Source organism: Musa acuminata, chromosome BXJ2-8 (assembly GCF_036884655.1).
Source record: "Musa acuminata AAA Group cultivar baxijiao chromosome BXJ2-8, Cavendish_Baxijiao_AAA, whole genome shotgun sequence".
In the NCBI taxonomy this organism is placed as follows: Eukaryota; Viridiplantae; Streptophyta; class Magnoliopsida; order Zingiberales; family Musaceae; genus Musa; species Musa acuminata.
This window is the reverse complement of record NC_088345.1, coordinates 47,536,600-47,552,157: the sequence shown is the minus strand read 5'-3', so window position 1 is coordinate 47,552,157 and position 15,558 is coordinate 47,536,600. Positions and strand designations below refer to the sequence as shown.

At 35.6% G+C, this 15,558-nt stretch overlaps 1 protein-coding gene across 1 annotated transcript; it reads right to left on the bottom strand.

Annotated features, from left to right (window-relative positions):
- On the bottom strand, positions 1-14,713 carry LOC103996381 (uncharacterized). The gene is made up of 7 exons (XM_009417304.3): positions 14,604-14,713; positions 11,675-12,742; positions 11,234-11,351; positions 3,215-3,335; positions 2,543-2,602; positions 1,453-2,448; positions 1-1,293 (listed from the first exon to the last, which is right to left on the bottom strand). Exons 2-7 carry the CDS (start codon positions 12,621-12,623, stop codon positions 355-357), a joined length of 3,183 nt encoding a protein of 1,060 aa, XP_009415579.2. The 5' UTR covers positions 12,624-12,742; positions 14,604-14,713; the 3' UTR covers positions 1-354.
- Between the last annotated feature and the right edge of the window lie 845 nt (positions 14,714-15,558).

Genomic DNA, 15,558 nt, shown 5'->3' with positions numbered 1-15,558 from the left:
TGATAATCACATCAGAGATTCTATTTGCGAGAACTTCATTTGCAAATTATTGCAAAAGGTATGTTCTTGGCAACCGTAGATAAAAGATGCATATGTGCACATGTAGGCTGCTGCTTGGAACAATCTCAAAGGAGCCTTTGAGATAACATCTAATGATATATATAACTATAGCCAAGCTCAGAAGGATCCTAAAACAACTTTAACAGCATTACCAACTCTACAAGGCTTTCAGCACAACACATCCTCACATGTCTGCACAATTTAGATATCTCTTAATTTCTACAAGTTAAATATGTACGCAAAATAGAGCTTGACAGGTGGATTTTCAGCCATGTGAACCCAAGTCGACAATCGTCAAGGCCTTCGAAACCTATTGCCGATATCTGAAGGTATCTTGTTGCTCATGCTGGTCTGATAGCCGGACAAATTGGTTACATGTTGCACTAAAGGTGTCCTTTGAATGGAATGATCAAATCCAGCAGCTGATCTCGTATGAACTGGTGCAGTGGGATTGTGGTTGAGGGGAGAAGAACCTTGTCTTCCATGCAGGTAACCACGAGGAAGACTGTGGATTCCTGTGGGGCATGAAGATGTTGAGAGCGGAGAGATGAAGGAACGCCGCCTTGCAAATTCCAAGTCCCAATTATGCACAGGGGATGACAGATTGACAGCAGTGGTTGCTTGGGTTCGGTCAACATGTTCTAGATCTGGGGGACACCACTCAGGCATATCATCATCATCATCATCATCCCAGCAATACTTTCTTAGAGAACTGCTACTATATCTTGGGTCAATTGAACCCTGATCAGCATCTAAAGATGGTTGATCACATGACAGTGAAGTCCTGACTACAACCTTGTTATCTACAATGGGCTTCTGAAATTTTGTTCGTTTGGGATTCTCTTGATAGTAGTTTGTTGCCTCTCCCGGAAAATATGAAAACTGATGTCTTTGACTAGCTTCTATAGGCTGCATAGTAGTTGATCCATGAGTTGTTAAATTATGGCCCATATCACTTGGGAGTTGCTTATTGAATGGATGAACTTCTGAGATAGGATAACTGGACCAAGGATATTTGTTTCCTGGGGATTCTATAAATTTGGACGTTGAACTGAAGTCGAATTCTGGTAAATCATCCACATCGACAGGGCTTGGACAGACACTCAAAGATTGTGGCAGCGACAAAGGTGGTCCAGGAAGAACAGGACTTGGCCCAATAACCATGGAAAATTTCTTTGGTTCAGAAACATGCCCAACAGGGATTTCAACCATGACAACACCTTTATTAGTTTCCTGCAAAAGAGAGTTAAGGAGAGCTAAGGAGAAGCTCAAGTGTGTACTTTTAGATGTACACAATCCATGAATAAAAGAGAGGCTGGATGCGAGGCAGCAATCCAAGAATAAAAGAGAGTTAAGGAAAAAGCTTAAGTGTGTACTTTTAGATGTACTAACCTTAGCCACAGCAGCTGCTCTAGCTTGAATGATTCGCTTGAGAACTTCTGGTGGCAAAGGAGGTGGTCCAGGAAGAGTGGTTTGGCTTGGTTCAGAACTTGTTGCAGGAGCTTCTGATTTTTTGAAGTGCATTATATAATTTCCATCCTTTGAAACACTTGATGTAGGGTCCTCTTGAGAACTTGAGAAAGGTTTTTGTGTTGTTTGTAGTCGAACAGGAATAGAACCAGACGGCATTGAAGGAGCTGACTGCATAAGAGTATCAGGATAACTACTAGGATAAGTTGAACTTTCACTGCATGTAATGTTCCTCCGATGACTTTCTGGGAGCATATGAGATGATTGCAAGAGAAGTGATCTTGCTGGTTCTGAACCAAGGACAGTTTGTCTTCCTTCGACAGCACACAATAGAGGATTCTTTAAGCATTCCTTCGACCTCAATTCCTGCTTTTGTGGAGGAGAAATTTGAACTGGAGCAATAGGAGAGTTATAAGGTAGTGAAGAGGCAACATGCAGAACACTAACTGATTTTGAACTACAATCAACAGATGAACTTTCTCTTGACTTGATTTCAGTTCTCATATGACTTGCATTGTCAGCATTATTGGACCTAGTTTCATGTAAGTGTTGGCACTGCATACCATCATGTTGTCTTGTGCCTAGGAGAGTTTGTTTACTATGCTCATCCTGCTTTTTTAGTACTGGAGAATTTGTTTCTAGAATCTCCTCAGATGAGCTAAGTGCCTTCTCTACTAAAGAATTTATTTTATTATCTGATGCTTTTGAAGCAGAATCCAAAGACTGACAGCCTCTACGCCATACAACGCAACCAATTAGAGAATTCTGATCTTCTTCAACTGCTGCCATGCCCTTGAAGAACCCAAATTTTGCAAGTATTGTTATTATGGTCTCACTTCGAGGGCAGACATAAAGATCAATGCCAGGACAGATCTGTGCAAACCCTACCCTCTCACTCTCTTGGTAAACTTTAGCAACCTGTAATCAGATAAAATTTTGCAGTACCAACATTTTAATATGGTCAAAATTGCTAGTGAAAAACTAAATTCCTGACAAAGGTTTTTGGCATTACCTCCTTCATACCTGTCAGGCCAGATATGGATGACCCAGCTTTCCAACATAGGGAAATCACCTGAAGCACATGACATATTGAAGAATGCAGACTGATATCAGCATTCACCAGATAGAATAATTAATTAGAGCAATTTAAAAATTCTTGATTAGACACAAAATCATCATCGCTGACAAGACTTTTAAGTTTTCACTGGCTTATTCTTTCCAAGCATGGCTTGATGGTGGTAATATCGTAACCTTGAGAATCAAATAGCAAATAGGTCTTAGAAATATGCAAATTAGATAATTGATCTATAAATTTTCAACACACACTTACAAATACAATAGTATGTTTAAGGAACTTTATGTTTAAGGAACTTGATTTTCTTGATCAATCACTTAAATGAAAGATTTCTTTACCAGGCATACTCATTTTAAATCCCATGCATTAGCTACATGATCTATAAATCAGACTATTCACAAAACCAAGAAACTCCTACATAAATGCATGTATATACAATGCATGAATATAGTCATTATGGAGCTTATAACAAAATGTTTCTTATTTCCAAATTAGTAACTTGCGCAAAATTTATCACAGGCACACTAAATTTAGCAAATTAGGTAGATTCTACAGATCATTTTGCAAGCCAGCTCTTGTCATTTACTGATTATTCAAAAAAAATCCCACCATTAAAGCACGTGTTCGAGAGCGAGGAAGCTCCTGAATAAATTTTTCAAATGCCTGCAGTCTCACTTTTCCTTTAACTTCCAAAAGGTCGCACCATCTTATATCTTGAGCCTTCTCACCACTACAAAAAAGGAGCAGTGAGAAGAAATAACATGGAAAAGTACATGGAACACTTTTCTTCACAAAATATTCAAGGTGAAAAAAGTGGACTGAATGCTCCACTGAGATTTTCACTGAATTTGTGCAATACTGAGCATGAAGAGGACAACAAAGATCAACTGTTACAATCCAATAACGGTCAGTGGTCCTTGGCCAGCATGGCATATGCTGTTATGCAGCACATGTACACTCCGCACAGCCTCCATGCCATGCACTTGCAGAGGCATTAGTCTTATAAAGTAAACCACCTTGACATACTCTTTTCACATTTAATTTATATGGAGATATAACTTCTTTGAAAGTTCTTCATACTGATTAGTTCGGTGTGTAAAGGAAGTTCTTGAATAATTTTCTGAGTTTTAGTTTTCGAGCTTAAGAGTACCCTGAAAAGCTTGTGAGTGACTAAAGATCAAAACATGAGGATAACAGTGATTAACAACTCAATTGATTCGACTTTTATATACCTTTCTATACATGTTACTAGACTTCTGGGTCTCAACCATATTTTGTATTTACCTATCACAAAAATTGCACATAGCATGGTTTAGTACCAAGAAGCATATAAAACTTCTGAGAAGCTAATAGCTAATATCTACAACCAATTATGATCATCACAACTATTGCAAGGATTTTGCCTTTAAGGTTCTTTGGGTGTAACACTGATGCAACTTGCGTTCCTAGGTCCGATAAATAGTCAATTTTGATCAAATTAGTAGCTTATCATGTTCTTGTATAACCATTTTCGGTTGATATTATTTATTTGCTAGATAACGACTTACAGATGCTTTGTGCATTGCATATTTGACAAATAATGAACAGAACTTTCAGCACAATTTTTTTTTTAATCAACCACAAAGGTTCAATCATGCAAGATAGCATAGGAGAACCAGCAACTAGTGGCTACAGAGGAGGTAGCCAGGTGGTAATTGTTGAGGTCGAGGAGGACGGACAGCATTGCTGAAGATGGTGCATGCATGTGAGGTGGGAAAGCAATGGAAATGAAGTTGAAGTGATACTGATAATGAAGCAAGTCACATGAGGCAGCAATGGAAACAATGGAGGAAGAGGAGATGGAAGAAATGAAGATGATTAGAATATTATAATTAACTGTCATAAATTTTAAAAAGATATAACAGAAGCAAATAACTATTCACAAAATTTTGACAGTTTCTCGTTGAAGGTAGCGGATTAACAGTAGCAGATTGCAATTGCAATTGCAAAGTCTTTTTCTAGATTTCATGAGAAATCAATGTTTCAAATTGCAAATAAAGCAAAGGAAAGAGATTTTTATAATCAAAGAGAGAAAAATAGGGATTATATGTAAAAGGTCATTAATTTGAAAAAAAACTCAAAGCAAAAAGGAACTTAAGATTCTTCTAGGGACAATTAGGGAATGATTTCAGCCGCCATGTAAAAGTTCTGTTTTGTGGATATCTTTTTCTCCATCTAAAATTGTCTGGTATAACAAAGGCCTCTCTCTTGCACTATCCTGTGTGAACACACATTTTGGTTACAATTCACTGATCATAATTCCTTTTAGTTGCTGCATAGAACTCTGAAATAAGTTAAAATTTAATGCCCGCCAATGACAATGATCCACTCCATCTTCAAACTATTTGCATTGGTGACTTTAAGATTCACATGGCTTACTCTTATGGATTTAGAAAAGTAATATACTAGATGAAAGATAACATATATCCCAAAAAGCTTAAAAGTAACCTGCATGGACCATCGAGAAGTAGGCACCAAGAACAACTTGATTCCAATAGAATTTGTTGACTCTTGACAGTACCTTTATGGGGTTAAATGAAGGGAGATGATTGGTGATTTATACCACATAACTATAGTTCGAAAAACACACTGAGTTGCTCTTCTCCTTTTTTTTTAGAACATGCATATGAACAATACATTTAAAGGAGCACATACTTCTCGATGTTTATAATATGCCTGTAACTGTCTCTTTGAGGCAAATATACTATCATGGGGCATTAAAGTTGATAATTTCTCTTTGTATATATTCATAGATTTTTTTAAAAAAATAAAATGGTTCTCAGATTTCTGACTTATCTAATTAATTGGCATGGCCCTTGATATCATGTTTCAATGTTAAGCAAAAATTGATTTTCATGGTGGTATTTCTGATCCTTTAAGGGAGCCTGAAGGCTGCATAAAGCATTAAGATCTATAAGATTTTCATTACTCATAAGTTAGCTCATTTGGTTTTCACAAAGAGTGAGACTAGTTGACTTTAGTGCAGTTACAACTGCAGAATAACAGCTCATCATAAATGTTGGGCGTGAGTGAAATTATTTTTGAAAAATTGATATCAATCTGCAAAACCTATCAATTTTTATTTCTTAATCATCTTTGATTTAAATATTTGTTAACCCTTCAATATGGCAAAAGTGAAGTTCAAAATTTAAGTTGCACATGTTCACCAAATATTGACAGAGTTACTTGACCCATAATATCCAGCAACCTTTAAAAGACAAGAAGTAATCAATCAGGTAAATAATGTAATGGTTGTTTTTTTACCAATTTGATCAGATCTCCAGTTCCTATGAAAGGAATCAAAGGTAATTGCATGATGTTGAATTTTAATGACTCTAGAGAATTGAAGAAGAATTTAAATTGACAGATTTTTTTGATAAACTTGCAAAACTTGGGCAGATCTTTGGAGCAATGCTCAAGTAACTCAGATGATTCAAAGAATTTTTTGATCAGTTTGTTTCTGGCCAACTTCTTAAGTAGTAATTTTAACTAAAGGTTGGGAACGTTCAAGTATGAATGCCGGGATGCAGATATGTAAACTTTCATATTTAAAAAATTAAATGTACGAGAATCTTTGAATTAATTCCTTTAATAATTGAGAGGGCCTAAATATCAAGTTTATCATTCCAACACAATTCTGTGTTACAATGGCCCTTTAAATAATTTCCAAGTGGCAAGTTAACAAATTGCCCTGGCCAACCAGCAGACTGTGTAGAATACAAGGGATCTAACATAAGGAACAAAATAAATTGTAAAAGTATCATAATTAAAAGTATCATATTGGTTATTTTGTGGAACCTAATGTAAAGTTCTAATTTCTAACTAGATTAACTTGGACCAAAGCAGCTGATAAATAAACCCACTTCTTCCTATATTGCTTGAGAGGAGTGTCATGCCAAAACGTAATGATCTAAAATGGTCATTAGGCACCATGACAATTTGTGTCATGGATGCCAACAAATGGTAGACTAACTTTTAGCTTGTACTGACCGGTACAAGGGTGTGTTGATTGAAGATATGAAATTGTACCATGCCAAAGAAGTATTAGCACGCTCCCATGCCATTATATAGCAATCCTTAATTCAAACCAATTCCTGAGCACCTAAACTTAGGCACAATAATCCAATTAAATGTTGTGTATAAAACTATGATGTTTACACAACCTCCAGAACAAATTTGATTAACTTTTGAGTGCATTAAGTTTGTTATTAAACTTGAAATTTTTAATTTGATGGTTGACGGCTATTGATCTCAAATTAGTCTTCAGATCTTATACTTTTCAGTTTCTTGAACCTTTGGAGAGATTCTATCCTATTTCCAGAGTGGATTTAAGCAACTGGAACTAATTTAAAATGAAGAAAAATTGTTTTAAAGCATTGAATTCTATTGAAAATATGATCTATAAACAATTTGCCTCTGGTAGCAACTAGTTCTTTATAACACGAGCAGTTAAGTAACCAGTCCTTAAAGCTAAAACTACATTGTTTGTATAACTCAGCCAAACTATTTTAAATATTCTGCTCCAAATAAAGATGTCTAAATATCCTGAAAAATAAACCTTATTTTGTTATTCAAATTGGATTAAATATATAAATGACTCATCAGAATTCCCATAAAAAAAATTTTAAAAATGTTTCATTTTTCATTGAATTTAATCTTCATTGGACCTTTCTAGATCTTCTAAAACTGATTTGATTGATTGAATTTGAATATGAGGCAACACAATCACCCATATGTTTGTATACTCAGAGCTATTAAAAAATTAAAATGTTTTCTAAAATTTTGAACTTAGTCAGTTGGCACGTTAATTGATTAAAGATTTAGAATCATAAGGTTGTGCTGATTAGATGAACTGCCTAAAGAACAAAGAGCTATCATTTCAATAAGCTGGTAGAATACTAGATTTCCCTAGGCCTACCAACTGTTGGTAAGTCGAGAGCCTGAAGATAATGCAGAATCTTTCAGTTCATTCCATGATAAGTAATTTGATAAAAGTAGACAATAGCATCTTATTACTTCAAATTTTAGTCATTTCAAATTATTCTAATGGTGGAACCATGCCTTCAAATATGCTCTGACTTCACCAGAACTCATTATTTGGAAGTCAAACCTATGTTATCTTAAGTCTAACATACAAATCCAATTAATTTGTAAGGTGAGTTCTTGAACCTTAATCTTATATAAAATATGTTTAAATCCTTCAAAAATATAGGCCACAAGATACTGAATCTCCAAACACATTTGAACACGACCAGCAATTATGAAACTATAGTCAGAGACTCTATCAGTCCCAAATATACCTCCACCAAAGAGCAAATTTTGTAAAACAAATAAAAAATAATACACAATGATCTAAAAATCACTGCATATTTAAACTACTAAGACCACAATCACTTATTAATTTAACTCTTGTTTTGATGTGCCTTTACTTTAAACTCTCCTAATTTTGGTAGGCTCTGATTTATACATGAAAAACCAAGTCTCTGAAGTCGGTTCGGATTAATCATTGGTAGCGAAACATATACGCAAAGTCGTAAACCTACACAGTTAACTGCCACATTCCCTTCTTAAGTTCATTATTGAAGAGTGTACTACAGAAATTTTAACAGGGATTTCAAAACATGATAATTTAATCTTTGAAATTGGCAATGATGCTGTAAAACAACTGAATTCTTTGAGTCCTGGCTTTACCAAAGTTTGAATGACTTTGTTTTCAAAGCAACTTAGTTTTATTCGTAGTTGAAATGAAGCAAGGCTACTCTCCAAACTAGAGTAAAAAGAGTCAGAGGAAGAAGTTATGTTATTCAATTTGAATATTTGAGAACAATTAACCTTCATAATTCATCTCACTGATAGCATTCATGTTACTCAATGGTTTGCTTTCCTGAATTGTGCTTGTTTTAATAACTAAGATTGCCTTCAGCAATGATTATAATTAAACCTATATGATACTTTGAGAGCCACACCCACATTCACCTTTCTTAATTGTTCTTGGACATGCATATGGCTTAAGGGAATCTAATCACTTAAGAGCTACAAGCCTCCACGGATATCTTTTAGTTCCATGATTCCATCAATCAACTTTGTGCAAATAAGAGCATAAAAGAAACTCTACTGAGACAAGTTAGTAAATCAATAAAATATTTGAGGTCTAGATAGTAAACCAACATAAAAAACAAATTCCATGTTAAGTTTTATCATAAAGTACCTATAATATGACCTCTTCTAACACAAGCCTTCACTCCCTTAAGACCTGAATTCAGTATACATCTGATTGCAGAATGAAAGATAGTGTACGTGATGAATTATAGTTTTACTCCTGTTAGATGGGAGTGCTTATCTCTGAGGTTCGAGGTCTTTATTTAATATGGTGAATCGAAACTTATTTCTACTTTATTACTTAACCATCAAGTTACTGATATGAATGGTCACTAAAGTTTAATGTTCCTCTTCCTTTAGCAGAACTGGAACACTTTTATGGCAGCAGACTGCCAGCAACCATTGTGCATATTAAGATGATCGTGAGGTCAACATTAACAATGCTACTCTTCATGTACCTGCAGATTCTTGTGCTGCTTCCTTGGTTATTCATTAGTTCTGTTTTTGTGGCCTGATGTGGTGTCAGAAGCATAACTTAGGTTTTTTTTTTTTTTTTCTTTATTAGACACCATTATCATATATTTGAAAGTTTAGTGGTTATGGAACATATGAGGCTGCAAACCTTCATATCCTTCTTAGTTAACCTTTCTTTGCCTATTAAAGGTATCAATGCAACAAACTTCCATGCGCAATATAATAGGCAATTTTTTTCATTTGTTTAGGCTGTGTACAATCCAAGACATCAGATTGGTTGCCGCTACATGGTTACAGCAATCTAGAGATTAGCCAATTTACCTCCCCTCATCATTCACAACAAGGTTTTTTTACTAATCTTTTGTTGAACTTTGAGCAGACTTTCTATTGACTACTTGTATACTAGAATTACATGGTATGTATGACATCCTTTGTAGATGACTACATATAAACTTTTTTCTTCTTGTGGTGCTTGGATAATTAGCATTCACATGAATTTGTCTCCTCAAAATAAGATTGTCATTTCCTACTGCACTCTTCCCGGATTCTGGTAATTCTATATGATTTTTTCCTTTGTTGCATTATATTTTATTGTAACCAACATGATGAAATCCTTCAAGCCATCAACTAGTATTTTGGGTTCCCATGCAGATCTCTCACCAGCTTAGGCTTCTCTTCCTAGTGTTATAGGACCAATTTCATAGGTAGCCATCTGATAGCCATCAATGTATTTTGACAAATCCTCCCAAAAGCGATCTTGATTAGCAGAATTGCTCCATAGCCAACCCATGGAATGCATGTGTTTGGCCATTGCAATTCATGCTATCCAGCACATTCCTTACTGACATGGTACCAAAATGAACTCAGACTAACATAGGGCCAGCATGGCTCATAGTCCATACCAGCTCAAATGCAACTCTTGCGGACCCATGCCAATCATAAATATTTCATCTCTTCCATAAGATGAAACTAAAACCCTCAGCCAACTCCGAACTGACAAAGAAATGTCCTGAGTGGTGATATGGGTCACATGTAGTGTTTTCAAAAGGCACTCGGGCGAGGCAAGGTCCAAGCAATTTGCAAAACCTCCAGGCGAGGCATTTCAATGGTGTTTCTTGGGCACTCACTTAAGCCTAGGCATTGGGCGACTCGGGCGAGCACCCAAGTGACGTTGAGTCTGGGTTCAAGCTTGGCTTGATTGAAAGAACAAGTTAGTTCAATTGAACAAACTAATGTATCACAACACAAAACCCACGTCCGACCTAGTGAGACAAACCCGAAGTGAAACCATATGTCCGTCATCGGTGCGTCGCTACATTCATCCACAACTTCATCCGCAGCCCTCTCCTTCCCCCATCTTCCTCCACAACCACCGGATGCTCCTCTTCTCAGTTCCCTCTTTAGAACAGTTTAGCATTGGTTAGAACTGTTAAGCACCATATTGATCCACTCTTTAGAATTGTTTAGCACCGATTAGAACCGTTAACATTGGCTAGAAACCTGTTTAGCCGTATATATCACATTGATATGAAAACATTACATAGATGTGTCATTGTTTATATGATTTCAATTTGATATGTCAATTTTCTTTTTATGATAATATTTATCAATCATAATATATATTATTTAAAATTTAATATTCCGGTGTGTCTCGCTTTACTCGAGTGGGTGCCTAGCGTCTCAAACATTTCAGGACCTTAGCGCCTGGCGCTTTTAAAAACACTAGTCGCAAGAGCCTATAAACTAACATCATAACAACTAGTGCATACCCTCTCTGATGACTCTTTGCATTTCAAGTGAGTATATCACTCCAAAATTTACCACATCAACCAAAACTAGTTGTTAAACTCAGTACAAACTCTACGAAAAACTTCGGTCTCTAGAGAAAGACTATGCTAGCATAAACAAATGAGTTGAATAGACATGACAATCCATGGAAGAGAATCAAATCGTTGAACGTATATGTAAATATATTCATATGCCACAGTAAGATAAGATTCAAGTAAATTAAGGAACCTCTTAAAGAAGGCAACTGTAGACACAGTTGTGGAAGTGTTTAGCTGAAGTGACCCATCCCACAGCTTTTCAGTATGAACTGAAGAATTCTTTTCAGCAACAGACTTGATCTGTTCATCTGAATTATGAGAAGGCAGATCATCAGAAAACTCAACTACTGAAATTTGGCTCTCTAGGGAATAATTTTTATTCTTGCGTTTTGAATCATCAGTATCTTTCAAAACTATTGTTTCAGAAACTATTAGAAATAATTGTTTCAAAACTGAACCATTAGAACTATTGTTTCAAAACTATTCATAAACCACAGAAATATGTTTTTAATCACCATCTTATAAATGTTTTTTTTTTCACGATTCGAAGAATCTACAGGAACAGATGTGTGATTCATGACTTTCTGGGTCTGCTCTTTATTGCTAAAATTTAGGTGGTTAAGATGATTACTTTGTGTTATGTAGGTCCTAGGATTCTGGTGAGAACCACGATCCTCTTTTCCCTTGTTGACTGAATATGATTCTGCAGAATTTGGAGTGTCTTTTGTGGTGCTACTATCATCAGCAATATCTGTATACTGACAACAGCAGTTTGTTCTAGTTATTTCACTTTCTTTGAAATCCTTAACAAGGCTTTCCCCATCCAAGTCAGAACACTTATTAAACAGCTTCATTTTGGATGGTTCAACAGATTGTAAACATGGAGAAGGCATAGAGCATGAAAGTGGTTTACTTGTAAAATCACGGTTCTCATATCCTAAGTTCATGCCAGTATATGATCCCTGAGCAGTCAGATATGCCTCCGTGCAACTTATGTTTTGATTAATATGGCCCAGATTCATCCCAACGTATGACTGCAGATTACTTAATTCTGCTTGCCTGCCAATACCATCAGTGGAACTTCTTGCATCAGTTGAAACAGAAACTTGTGGAGCAGTTACATTTGCCATAACAAATTGTTCATTTTGTTGGAGTGCAAAGGAATCAGAACTATTATTTGCAGATTCCATAAAAGTTGCGCCTTTCATATATATGCTTCCTAATGTACTAGTCATACTACAAACTGGGTGGTCACCAAAGTGAGATTGTGCATTGGTAGGTCTTGAAGAAATAAACTCATTCTCATAAGGAAATCCTTGAGTTCTGGACTGAGAAGCCCCTAATGAAGGTGCAAGTCCAGGAAGTGGCAATGTTGAATCTGTAGGTGGCAGGTGCTCTATGTGCCGACTCAGATTTCCTGGATGGAACACGATATTGCATATCTCATTATCAGGAAGTGAATCCATATCTTTTCTTTTTCTAGATACTTCAGACATGAATTGTAGTTCTGAATCATTTCTGGAAGCCAATAGTATCAACTTCCTGAGAGGGACATCAGGACCAAGATGATTGTTGTTCATGCTTTTAACCAGAAAATATCAAATCCTGTTTTGTGAACTCTTATATACAGGATCATTCACCAGCAAAGAAGTCCATCCTACTGTATGCTACCAAACTAAAATAAACCTTGCAACTGTTCCTGCATTCACAAAAATTAAAAGAAACCAAAATTAAGTCACTTCAAGAAATTAATTAGTAACAATAACTCCACAATAGAAACTAATATTCATGCAGCTCTACAATGTTAATGAAATGGTGGAAGTGTTGTTAACAGGACAAAGAAACTGTCAAAGGAGCATTGCATCAGCTTCCTTAAAGAAGTGAGATCCCAATAATGAGCACAATAACCTTTGTTCTAGCATTATATTCTTAAAAATACTACAAAGTTTATAATCTCCCTACTGGTTTTGATCTCATTTCCTTTAAAAAAGAGATTAAAAGAGGTCTATGCCTTTGTTTCATTAACCAAAGAAACTAATGCCATCATATGGAAATGATGGGATCTCAACTGGGTAAAAAGTAGCAATATATCCTCCATCTTAAATTCAGTCAAAAAATTTGAAGTATAACGGATGCACTTAGGAGTTAGGTCTATTTGATTTACAGAACTTGGCAGCACCTTCATAGTGGGTAAAGGAGAAAATTGACTCTTTGAATCTTAGGAAAGCTGGCACAGACTTTTTTGGGCATTGCTAACAAGAGGTTCTTCTATCATTAGAACAATATAGTGGTTACGTTTATTACTAAAATTGTTAAATAAATGATAAATAAAACCAACGTTGATTATTTTTATCAATGGTTGAATCAATCAACCGACAAATAGTTACACTTGAAAAGAAGTTTGTACAGAAACCTACTTCTCAAGTGTCCACTATGAAAGAAAGTTAATAATGAAAAAAGATGAAAACATATGATTGTACTAAAAGGCTAGATGTTGTTATGCTGCTTCAATTGACAAATTAGAGAGACTGCAAATGTAAATTGGAAAGGGCTAATGACAGTCAAACAAGCTCTTTTGACTACAGCTTCCAATTTGAGATTTTTTTTAGACTACTAAATGACAGGAATTTCCCGGAGGTAAATTAGAAAAAGTTCTACGAAAGTTGTCAGTAGCCTAACACAAACCTCACCCTTTATTCAGGCATAGAACCTGTTATTCAGAATCACATGCAAAGTTGTATACAGCACCGTAAAGGATTTAAGATGGAATTTTACCAGAGAAAAAAGGCATAATCATTTTTAGGCCAATTGGCAGTTCTATCCTTTAACTACATCTCTAATCTGTATGTGACTCATGGTATCAACCTTCACTTAATATCTTGCTTTCCTCCCTAAAATAACTATCAGCTATATGCAGAATTTCACATCTTTATCATCTGCCATTCTGGAATCACAGAAATGGAAAACATAGAGAGATTTCATCACAATGCTTCGTCTTTCAACCTACAAGATCTTGATCTGCATAACTTGGTAATTAGAAAAGCATATTCAGTTCACTATGAAGTTCCTCTTCCTCTTGAAACAAATATATCAGTCGTTTGTCCATTATAAACGTGTTCTGAATCTAGATTCTACATCTGAACATACAAGCAACGGTTGATGCAATATACGACCTAGTAAAGAGCGAGAGGCACCTAGAGTTGTTCTAGTTCAGTTTTAGACATCTTCGTTGCACTTCTGGACTCACTAGTTGGGTAAGGATGGAAAAACCCTAACCAAGGCTCGCAAAACACCACAACTTGGGCCAAATTCTGGGTTACATTACAAAAAATCGGTCAATCCCGATCGGGATCCACCGTATCCAGCCAATTTTCAGAAATCCATCCCCGTAACGAAGAATAGGAGGATGAACAAGAAGTAGAACAGCAAGAACCCGAAAGAAAAGAGACAGAGAAGGAGATGTAGGCAAGGTCAGTAGCAATCACGACTGTCACGGACGATAGCTGCCACTGTAAGCCGCTATGGTAGGTGGAGAAGGAGAAGAGGAGGAGAAGACATACCGCCAGTTTCGCCGCAGCGAGGTGCCACCTCGAGACGCAAGAGTGGGAGAAGCGACGAACTCCGTCCGCTAGGGCAAAGTAATCGAAGGCAAAAAAAAACATGATTTAATGGTTACTCAATTGGCTTTTTTTATTTTTTATAAATAAGTTTTTATAGGTCAAATTTGACTTAATTTCATCTCGATTGTATTTCAACTCAATTTTTTATAATTCAACAAAAAGAATAATATAATTATTCAATTAAACTATATTTAAATCCAAATTAACATAAGATGAATCAAATCAGTTCATCTTAACTTTTAAACTATGAGTTCTGTCAAGCGATTTAGGGGATAAAGTATCCCTTTATTATTTTTGTTTTAGTTTGTTGTACGTCATATAAAAAATTAGATTTCTATATCATATCTTCCTGTTCTCGTTATTTGGGTTTTCCCTTTACCTTTGTGTTATTTGTCATTTCAAAGCTTAGAAATAATATAGTAATATGATATTTACAACAGGACAACATATCATTCTCCGAAATGATGTTTCATATTTAATAGATCTCACGTTTGAGTTTGAGATCATTTCCGTCCAAATATTATTATTATTATTTTTCAGTTAGATAAACTAAAGTCAACTAATACTGACTATGATTATCGATCGTTATTTTAAAAAATAAAACTAAAGCTGATATGTATAAGAGATGGTTGAAGGGATGATTTAAATGCTCATTATGGGTTAATAAATTTGGGTGGGCACTCTAGGCTTGGATTAGGTGACTTGTTCTATAACATGATTAGCTCTACATCGAAAGTGGATAAGATTAAGATTGACTTATAAGGATTTGATGAGTGTATTACTATCAATTTCAGGTTAAAGCATTTTGATCATTGGTTTAAACCAAATGAAGTGGATAGACCAGTTAACCCATCAGACTCAAGTCATGACATCCTCGACTTGATCTCTCTAATAC